The sequence below is a fragment of the Scylla paramamosain genome, chromosome 4 (genome assembly GCF_035594125.1).
Source record: "Scylla paramamosain isolate STU-SP2022 chromosome 4, ASM3559412v1, whole genome shotgun sequence".
NCBI lineage: Eukaryota > Metazoa > Arthropoda > Malacostraca > Decapoda > Portunidae > Scylla > Scylla paramamosain.
Window position 1 is genome coordinate 10,649,586 of NC_087154.1, and position 11,657 is coordinate 10,661,242.

At 38.8% G+C, this 11,657-nt stretch overlaps 1 protein-coding gene across 1 annotated transcript in view; it reads right to left on the minus strand.

The window, feature by feature from the left end:
- Positions 1 to 11,657, minus strand: part of LOC135099732 (serine/threonine-protein phosphatase 2A 55 kDa regulatory subunit B delta isoform-like) — a 110,604-nt gene that overhangs the window by 17,947 nt on the left and 81,000 nt on the right. Inside the window, 1 exon segment of the mRNA XM_064002226.1 lies at positions 4,121 to 4,186. Within this exon segment, the coding sequence (XP_063858296.1) occupies positions 4,121 to 4,186 (66 nt within the window).

Genomic DNA, 11,657 nt, shown 5'->3' on the forward strand with positions numbered 1-11,657 from the left:
CCTACATAAATTTCACTGGCAACATTTTTTCAACATAGAGGATGAAAAAAATTTCAAGACCATTCTTATTTTCAGGTTTCCCAACATGTTTTGCATCCCAATCATACACTGTATGACACAAGAAAGTAATTGAGGTGGATCCAAGGAACGCAATACCATAAATTCAAGTAAATGACACGCCTCATCTTAAAGTATTCTCCACTGTCACCACAAATGTATTAAGTTGCCAACTGTAATTAAATGAGCACATGCATTATCAGTTAGTTACTGGGCTTAATGTAAGCTACACCTTCCTTATTTTGGCAACTTACAGGCCATTACTTTATGTGGTGCAAGAATAAATTAACTTTACAGCTGACAGTGTTCATGTGTCCTGTACTTCATGAAGCACTTGAGCTTGTTGTCTTCGTGTTGACACAAAATACTGACCAAAGACCAGCAGCAAATTACCAACATTTCTGGTTGTATGCTTCATATTCCTCATGTGCATCATGTACTTCTCATTGTTCTTCTCAAGACGGTAAACATTCAATAGCTTAAGAAGTCTGAACAAGTATATTTCTTGTACAGATGGAATCAAAATCATCCCTTAATAATACTGAAATCAACAAAATTCAACCAATAAGGTTATTTCTAAAAAAGACTAAACCATTTTAATTTCATTAGTAAGGTTAGTATTATCATGAAGAAAGTCTGAGTGAAGTGATGGTCCATCATAAATGTGAGAAAATTGCCTGAGGTTTACAAACTGTGAATTTTCCATGAAACTAAATGGGACAAAATAGTTGTGTGCAAATCACTTTAGGTAGAAACACTTCAAAAACGTTCTCTGACCCGGGGAAGGTTCTGAGGGTAGCAACACTGGTTGGAAACAAGCCACACTTTTGAGACACTAACAACTCAAGTAAAATGCAAGACTAATTACACACCCACATTTGAAGCCCCTTTAATCAAGAATTCATTTATATCATAGGTGTCTGGAAAGTATCTTTCATGAAATCTGAAGAATACACAACCTTTCAGCTGCAAACTAAATGCTGTTATCACTGAGCCACCCAGCTTCCTAGTTCTCCTGAGGAATGCATCACAACATGAGTTGCTCTTGGCAATAAACCACAACATTCAGGGGCAATCAGGGAAAGAATACAGGTACTGTGAGTTCAATGTAATCTGTTTTCTTTGGTAGGTCAAGGTTAACTACAGGTGAGTTGTGAACTTTCTTCACATCGGCACAGTTACAACAAGAGGTCATTGGTCTAGAGCAACCACATGTAAAACTACTACAAGTCATGTTTTGGAACCTTTGAAATCTATACACTAAACAATAAAACAGAACCAATTCTATTTTAGAAGTATGAGTAGTGAATACTGGAACTGTCAATACAAAAAAATGACACATTGTTCGAGTATCAGACGTTAAAGTCAAAACACCTCTGGCTAAAAAAACTGGCAATTAATCATCCAGCAGTCTCTATTTGATCCACACATCCAGCAGGTCCCATGACCAACATGTGATTCAAAGATATTTTGGAGATGAAGAAAAATCAACAAAATGGAGTGAGTGACCATTATGCATCAATACACAGCCTTAACACTGAGCACACACCTTCCTGAACCCTGCTGCTCTAGCTAGCATTATTTGGAAATAAGGGCTTCCACAGGTAATGTAAACAAAGCTGGTGCCACACACAATGTAATGAGTGTCAAAGTCAAAGTGATCATCATATAGGAAACTGAGAGACTGTTGCATCATAGCCATCACCACCTAAGAATCAGATTATGAAAAGACAACTGCTCTTGACATTTTGAAAGCAAGGAAAGCCTACTGAAATTCTATGAAGTAATGGAAATCAAGAGGTCTTTCTTATTACAGAAGAAAATTTAAGAAATGAAAATTAATCCAACTTAACAAGGTTGTTTGTGGGATATGAATGCATACCAATAATGAAAAACCAATGGTTGGGTTATTTGTGAATTGCAAGAGCAAAACTTCCAATGGATTGCAGACAATTACTGAACATTTTTTGTACTAAAAGATTTTTAAGACATATTTAAATGACAGTAGATTTTGACAAGTTAATCTACCTAAACAACTTTTCTAACAAAACCTAAAGGTCCCATCAAGGTTGGATAACAGAGCCTCTGTATTATATTAAAAACTCACAGAGGCAATCCTTGCAAGCTTTGGTTCTGGTGCCTCTAAGACATCAGTAAGGCAGGAAAAATAATGACCATTAACTAACGCACAAGATCTCGTGTTGCTTTGTGGCACGTTAAAGGTATGCCTTGCACTGTGAGGACACACCAACCCTGTGGTCAGTGTAGTGCAGGCCTACTAAATGACACAAATTTAAGAACACACACCTATTTAGGAAAATCAGATGGTGCACTTTGGTGATAGTCACGATGCACAATGAAAAGACCGTTTCTTCTCAATGAATGTGATTCTACATTTTTTTTTTTTTATAGTTCTGTACTTGTCATATGTGCCTTTTTTTTGTGTAAACATTAGAAATATTGATTTTTCCTTTTGAAAGTTCTATTTACTCTTGCCTTAACTTCAGCCTACTTCATCTTTTTACCATATATATAAAAAAATGGTTAGTGAAAGTCCATATATTCACTATTATAGCATAAACTTCTGCTTTCAAATAATCTTTCTACAACTTGAAAAAAATAATAATAAAAAAAATAATTAATATATATATATATATATATATATATATATATATATATATATATATATATATATATATATATATATATATATATACATACATACAGGAGAGCATGGAAGAAAGGAAAACAAATATCCTTGTGTAGTTAATCTCCAGGTTAACATAACTTCCTTTCCATCAGATGTTGGTAGCTGACCCTGACCTTTGCCAGGCCTATAGAGGATGGGAAAGTGGTCATGATTACAAAATGGCTACAACACTCCCAGCTATCATTATTTCCTATCAACTTTCAACTTTGTCCGCAAGTATGATGCTGAGTCAGAGAAACTGCGGGGAGAGTTACTCATAAAGAGATAATAAGGTAAATAAGGATGGAAAGGTGGTTAATATCAAGGCTAAAATTCCATTGGCAATTTCTTGATGTATTAACCTTCTGAATGAGTGCTAGCTGGAGAAACTAGGGGAGGTTATTTGAGCAAACAAGTAAGGAACTGTAAGTAAAGATAGGTATGATAATAACAAACATACAATAATAATCAAGATGTGGTTCTTATCACCACAAATCTAATTAGGTAAGATATACTGGAAAACTTTAAAATACTAGAAAAAGCTTGCATATGGATGTGTGAAGAAACAGCACTCTCAAATAATACCAAGAGCAACAGTAAATAAGTGATGACCTGTTCCCTTAAAAACTCTATAAAGTCAAACTCCATAAACTCAATACTGTATCCTGTGGTAACATGAAACCAAAACACTTGTATGACCTAAGCAAGGAGGCTGGGGGCCTGAGTGGCAGGAACATGGCAATAAAACACCTAAACTATGATCATTAAACAGCATCCATCTCCTGATTTGCAACCCACATCAACTCAACCTAACCCTCACAAGCCAAGAGGGTGACCACACGACCTAAGCCAATACTGAGAGAAGCAAGGAATGTGAGTAGCAGGAAAAGAACAATAAAACATCTAAATCACCATCACTGAACACTACCATGACCTGATTTCCAGCCCATACCCACTCAGCCCAGCTCTAGCAAGCCAACAGTGTGGCCACAAGACCCAAACCATCCTCATTTGAAGCAAGAAGTTTAACCGGCGGGAAAACTAGTAAAACATGAAAATCACTAATATTAACAAGCAACCATGACCTAATTTCTAACCCATACCAACTCAACCCAATCCCAGCAAGCCATTAGGGTAACCACACGTCCCAAGCCACCCTGAACCTACACAAGGCGTCACAGTGGCGGGAAAGCCGGGAAAAGGACAAGAAAACATCAAAATAACTAATACTAACTAGCAACCATGACCTGATTTCCAACCGATATTCAAACCCAACCTTACTCAAGGCGATAGGATGACGGAGCGACCCAAACCCAGCACAAGGCAACCCAGGGGGCTCAGTGGCTTGAAAGAACAAATAAAATGAATACTCACCTTCACTAACGTCATCGTCGAGCGTGCCTTTGACTTGAGAGAAGCACCATTGGATGTCTCCATTGCCTGCAAAATCAGACATTATGGAGTTACTGGTCGGTGAATCCTCGCAGCCACACTCCTATGACACTGGACCGACGGGATTTATGTATTTTTGGACAAGCAGGCCGGCGGGTTAGAGAGAGTCCGGGTGTCATGAGAGGAAGGATCGGGCCAGCCACCACCGACCGTCCTCTTGGCGCCTATTCCCCGCTGTACTTACCGGCCATCCCAACAGTCTCGTCCCTGATAATCACTGTTTGGATATTTAAGGTGGTACGATGTCATGTATTTAGCGTTCAACATCTAGAAACGGCACGGATGGCATGGGATATAACGATACAGTCCACAATAACACCAGTATGGCGGCACCGTCCTGCTGTGGCTGTGACGTCACCATCAACACAGAGGCAGGCCGGGAAAACAGATTCGAAGCTTGAAGCGCGCGAACTGCTGGCTGGCTGGTGGCTGGCGGCGGCTGGCGGGCGGGCGGGCGGCGGGAGAGTGAGAGGTGGGAGTGTGGGAGAGTGGGGAGAGTAGAGGAGGAGGAAGGGAAGAAAATGGATGTGTTCTATAGCAGGTTACAAGTGGGACAGGACAGAAAATGATGTTGCTTCAAAGAAGACTTAGTAATTGGAGGAATGATGAGAATATGACGAAGAATATTTGTACAAGGAAGGATTTTGTTTCGAAGGAGCCCGAGGAAGAGAAGAAAATGGATGTGCTACACCAGGTTACAAGGGGCACAAAACAGAAAATGATGTTGCTTCATAAGATGCATAGTGATAAGAGGAATGAAGAGAGGGAGACGAAGAATATTTGTAGAAGTAAGAGGAAGAGAAAGGATTTTGTTTTCGGAGGAGGAAGGGAAGAAAATGGATGTGCTATAGCAGGTTACAAGGGGGACAGGAGAGAAAATGATGTTGCTTCATAGGATACTTATAAATAGTAATAATAATAATAATGTGACGAAGAATATTTGTGGAAGTAAGAGAGAGAGGAATGACATGATTTCGTAAGGAGGTTTTGATAGTGAAACGTAAAAGCAATCGGCTGTACAACATATAGCTAATAAGAATAATAGTTATAAAATAGATGAGCAGTATAATGTTCATCCAATCTAAACTGAAAACAGATATAATATCGCAGTTCTTCCTAAATACATTCTCTGAAACTGTCACCGTCTTTCCCACTCCCTGTAAAACAACACGTATTCAAAACATGCACTCACTACTAAACGAGTTTATAGGCTACTGTAGCCAATCATTTTCTACCCAGTTTTAAATCCCGTCCTGAACGAACAGCGAGTGTGTATTTAAAGTCAACAACAGGAGATAAAAAAAAGCTAATCATGTCACAATAAATAGAGGCACCTGACATCATTTTCTCAAGCTCCTGACCGATCGAGCTTATCACTAACCATTATTATCAGTCAGGCGGGAATGAGATGCTCGGTCACTGATAAGAACGATAAAGAAAAGATAGGAACTACTTGAGATGATAATTTGGCGGGAAAAGGAACCCTCGACCCTTGCTAAACAAATCAATAGAGCCGTCTGCTGACCTGGTTGGCGAGTCACCCCTTCAAGTCAGACCAGGCTCACGAAAAAGAGGAGACGAAAGAGAGAGAGAGAGAGAGAGAGAGAGAGAGAGAGAGAGAGAGAGAGAGAGAGAGAGAGAGAGAGAGAGAGAGGTTCAGTATTATAATATTTGCTTCTTACGTTTGTTTTTCCCTAGCTGTGGGTGGATTACCTTGTATCTATTATATATTTACTTTCGTAGTGATGGGGTAAAAAAATGTGCAGAGGAATAGGACGAGAAGTAAGAGGAGAAGAAAGAGGAGTGGCAATGAAGACTGACGTACGAATGAGAAGAAAAAAAAAGTAATGCAATAAATAATTTCAACACAAGAAAATATAGAAAAAAAAATGTATACGTTGGTATATCTCACGAGAGAGAGAGAGAGAGAGAGAGAGGAGAGAGAGAGAGAGAGAGAGAGAGAGAGAGAGAGAGAGAGAGAGAGAGAGAGAGCAGCTTTGACCCATTTTGCTCACTTGTTCTCACATCCCTCACTCGCTTTTTATCTCACTTTTCACCTCTCACTCTTCTTCTTCTTCTTCTTCTTCTTCTTCTTCTTCTTATTATTATTATTATTATCATTATTATTATTATTATTATTATTATTATTGTTATTTATGGTTTATTTTCTTTTATTTTTACTCCTATTCCTTTCCCTTCCTTAAATGCAGGCCACTTTCCTTTCCATTGCTTACCGCAGAGAGAGAGAGAGAGAGAGAGAGAGAGAGAGAGAGAGAGAGAGAGAGAGAGAGAGAGAGAGAGAGTTGGGCAACAAGGCAACAAGATAAGTAATGGATGAAGTGAGTGAGTGAGAGAGTGGGTGAGAGTGAGGCAGTGAGAGGGTCAGTACGATGCTTGAATATATGTATAAATGTAGTTCTCTCTCTCTCTCTCTCTCTCTCTCTCTCTCTCTCTCTCTCTCTCTCTCTCTCTCTCTCTTACACACACACACACACACACACACATTCACACAAAGGGTTACGGTGTGTGTGTCTGTCTTGTTTACTTAATCAAGAGTCTATCAGGTCTCTCTCTCTCTCTCTCTCTCTCTCTCTCTCTCTCTCTCTCTCTCTCTCTCTCTCTCTCTCTCTCTCTCTCTCTCTCTCTCTCTCTCAGTTCCCCACATACTCACGTCACCAGATTATCCGCTAAAGTTTTCTGGGTAAATCTTCCACACTTACAATTCACTAATCCAAGGGCGAGTTAGCGAGGATATGCTAACGAATGTATCTATGTCTTTAGTGTTTAGGCTGCAGCTTGACTAATGGAGTGAGGGACGCAATGATAAGTTACATAATGGGAGGAGTCTCGTGTGGCCTGCTCATATTTAGAGGAAAGTGCCTTAGTTTTGCTGTAAGTATACGGGTAGCTGGTATTGACGAGGATTGACCTGCAGTGTTAGTAGGCCAGATGAAGAGCAGTGGTGATGGTGATGGTGGTAATAGTGGTGATGGTGAAATTTTTCTTTATATCTACTACTACTACTACTACTACTACTACTACTACTACTACTACTACTACTACTACTACTACTACTATTACCGCTACTACTACTACTATTGGTGGTGATGGTGAAATCTTTCCTTATATTTTCTGCTTTTACTACTGCTACTGCTATTGTCATTATTACTACTACTGCTACTATTACTACTATTACTACTACTACCACTACTACTACTACTGCTGCTACTGTTGCTGCTGCTGCTGTTGCTGCTGCTGCTGCTGCTGCTGCTGCTGCTATTACTACTACTACTACTACTACTACTACTACTACTACTACTACTAATACTACTACTACTATTACCGCTACTACTACTACTCTTGGTGGTGATGGCGAAATCTTTCCTTATAGCTACTACTACTACTACTACTACTACTACTACTACTACTACTACTACTACTACTACTACTACTACTACTGCTGCTGCTGCTGCTGCTGCTGCTGCTGCTGCTGCTGTTGCTGCTAGTGTTGCTGCTGTCGTTTTAAAGAAGAGACTGGTCTCAGTAATGAATAAACATTTCCCGGAAAATTAACATGAAGACAGTTTGTAAATATCAGTAATAATAATAATAATAATAATAATAATAATAACAATGATAATAACAATCTGATTTAGCTGTAACGCGATAATAAATTGGTGCATTCTGAGACATAAGAACGAAACCATTTTGAAACACGTTAGCCTGCGTGGCGGTCTGAGGGTTGTATTTGAGCATAATATCGTCAAGCATAAGTGATTAGTGTAACGATGTGCACTTTATTCCAGCGTCATGGCCAGCGAGTGCGTCACGAGCAGGGACGCCAACCACTGCTAGCCGAGAAGGAATCGTTTACACGTCTACCGCGCAGCGTGTCGTTCGATAACTTTTGGGTGAGTTTACGTTAAGAAGGGATTTTCTTTAGTGCTTCCTCGAAAAGAAACAAAAGAAACAATATTATTTCGCTTTCATTTTGTTTTATATTGTTTTATTTACTTATTTAGTGCTGGAAATTATGGAAATGTTATAATTTCTTCTTAACACTTCTTAATACGGTGGAAAGGTGAGATTTAACGCATATATCTAACTTTTCGTTTCCTTATTTATTTATTTACCTTTGTCTAAAACATTATTATTTACTTCTATTACAAGAAATGCTAATTAAGGTTAGCTACAACAGAACATGGGTTGTGGAAGCGGTGGTAGTTTTGTTAAAATCTTTCCTTCTGTTACAACAGTGACAATGAAAAAGTGGCGATGCATAAGTGAGTTATTCTTTTAGTTACTGTTATAGTGTTTCCTGTAAAATAATATGATGAAATGTCAGTTTTATATGCTTATTCATTTACTGATGTTGTCGTTGTAGGGTTAACGTACAAGAATTCTCTTAACGGATATATTTGCTCTATTTTCGTGTTTACTGCTTCCCATAAAAAAAAAAAAAACTTATTGAGTGCAAAAAATACCAATCACAGTGATTGCAATGGTTCCTGGATGCACTTCTACACATAACTACACATTCAGGTGCTAAATTATTCGTATGCCGAGGAAAATTACGTGTTTCGAGAATCAGGTGTCGACAAGAGGAAGGAATACCTGTAGCATTTCTTAATCTTTCTTCAATACGAAACTATATCACGAAAGTTCCACGAAAATTTAAGCTACAGTTGCGTGGAAAGAATATATATCAACCCTCTGACTGCTAAAACTTCCTCTCGGCTTGCTTTTATGATCTGGTATAAGTTTAGATAGCGATTTTGAAAGACAACACTCACTGCAAAAGGTGTATTCGAATATGTAGGAAAGTGTTTTAGCGCTTGTAGTTTAATTTCTGATGAGCAAAATTGCGTTAGGGTTCGTGAGAATAAAACTGCAAATCCCATCAGTTGTCAAAGGGTTAAAAAAAATAAACAAAACGCAAGGCAACCATTATGAGTTACAAACAATTCTTGTCGGGCATTTTAAGAGTCTAAGATCCTTAAAAATAAAATGTACAAGCTGTTTTGAGCTTCATTCATTCAAGGTTCATTACGATAGCCAGCCACGGGGTCCGGTCCACCTGTCTGAATTACGGAGGCGAGGCACGAGCACGACTTATGGGGTGGTGAATGAGTGCATATTATTTGAGCCAAGAAGTATTACCTTGAGTGGATCCACGTAGAGGCAGGACGACGTGCGCACCAACACACACACACACACACACACACACACACACACACACACACACACACACACACACACACACACATACACGGTATTAATCTCTCTCTCTCTCTCTCTCTCTCTCTCTCTCTCTCTCTCTCTCTCTCTGGTGTGCTACTGTTTAAGCACCATATATCTTATCGCAACAGTGTATTTCAGTCCACGAATATATATATATATATATATATATATATATATATATATATATATATATATATATATATATATATATATATATATATATATATATATATATATATATATATATATATATATATATATATATATATATATATATATATATATATATATATATATTTTACAGAGCCACTATGGATTGCGGATTGTATAGATTTTCGCAGTGGAGGTAAATTTATTAAAGTAAAATATGTTGCTATTCTCTCTCTCTCTCTCTCTCTCTCTCTCTCTCTCTCTCTCTCTCTCTCTCTCTCTCTCTCTCTCTCTCTCAGTCGAAAAACTTCTATACACATGGTCGCCTATCTTTCCTGGAGCGGACACACTTGCATCATAACATGACCACCACCTGCGCTGCCTCACTCTCCCCTCTCCGTAACTTTCCACGTGAGCTGGACATCGTACTGTATAATATCTTAGATCTGCCTCAAATCGCATACACGTTTCAGCTTCTTATTTCTAGACAGCATATAATAAAGAGGCGTTGGTGAGAAGCTGCATGGTCACGGCGTTGTATGTTAATCTTTACTTTGTCTAGTGCACTAACTCACGCTCCATATTTCCATACGGTAATCTAAATAAAGGGTCTTAGAGACTCTACAAGATCACAACTCCTTCAGTACCAAGGCATCAGTTTAATTCTTGCTTTGAATATTGGTAAAAGATTTTATGGAATTCGCGATCATGTCTTTTTGTATTGAAAGGTGTAAAAATGACTTGTTATTCATCTACTAAAGATTATGATGTAGATCTACTGTATTCTGATTAATAACTGGGGGTAAGTTTGGAAGTTAGTGTCTTAACTTTGCATTTATCTGGCCGGGAACATAAAATAAAAAAAGAGGTTAAGGAAAGTATAAGATTACATTAGTTGTGCACTTGCTTCAGTCTTCACTTGATCTCTTTTCACACACCCCGTCCCATTTCAACAATACAGACTTAAATGGAAAACGAGTAGCTAGAAACTATATAGAGTGTCTTAATCTTGCATTTATCTGGCCGGAAACAAAAGAAAAAAAGGAAAGTTAGGGAAAGTATAAGATTACTTGTGCACTCCTTTAGTCCTCACTTCACCTTTCTTCAACAGCACATAATTAAATGGGAAAAAAAAAAAGAGAATATGTATGGTTACTCGAGCCTAATATCCTCTTTATCTAATGTAAACTCATCTACTTCCTCCCTTTCCTGGACGACGATGCAAAGTAAGTGGAGTCAAGAGAAGCCGTGAAGCGACACTAGTCTCTCTCACACACACACACACACACACACACACACACAGATTCCTCATTTTGCCTCAGCGTGGTAACATTTTCCTATTCCAATACACCAAAACCATCCAAGGTCACAATATCAGTGTCTTTCTATACATACCGCCACCCCCGAGGACTTCTTCATGTATAGATTTGTTGGACTTCACGTTCTTTTCTTTTTCCTTCTCTTTCTGCTTTCCTTTCTCCACCACCACTGTCTTTTTCGTTAGTTTCAAGAGAAGAGTCTGTGCCACTCTCGGTATCATCGCCTGGTTTCTGCTGCAGGATGTCGCCCTCTTCATCTCTCTTACTGCTATCACATTTTGCCCCGCTCCCCCCCCCCCCCCCACCATCACCCACCCTCCCGCTTCCTCCACTGCTGACATCGCAAACAGCTCGCTTCGATAATATCCCGCAAAACACGGATATGAAGAACAGACGAATCAAATACAAGATAATCAGCAAATCCAGCGAACAGTTTGCAAAATCATTCGTACTCTTTTAATTTATTTTGTCTGTCTTAGGTGACTGTGAAAAATTTGATGTGCAGATTTGGGTGAGATTTGTTAGAGATGTTATTTGTTCGAGTACGTGTCCATTTGTCGGTTCGCTAGTTGGTGTTCTGGTTGCTTGTTGCATGTTCGTTCTACTTTACTATACAAGTACATGTTACGGATGGTAACTATTGTACTGCGGGTAGCTTTTAAACGTGGTGGTGGTGGTAGTAGTAGTAGTTGTAGTTGTAGTGGTAGTAGTAGTAGTAGTAGTAGCAGTAGTAGTAGTAGTAGTAGTAG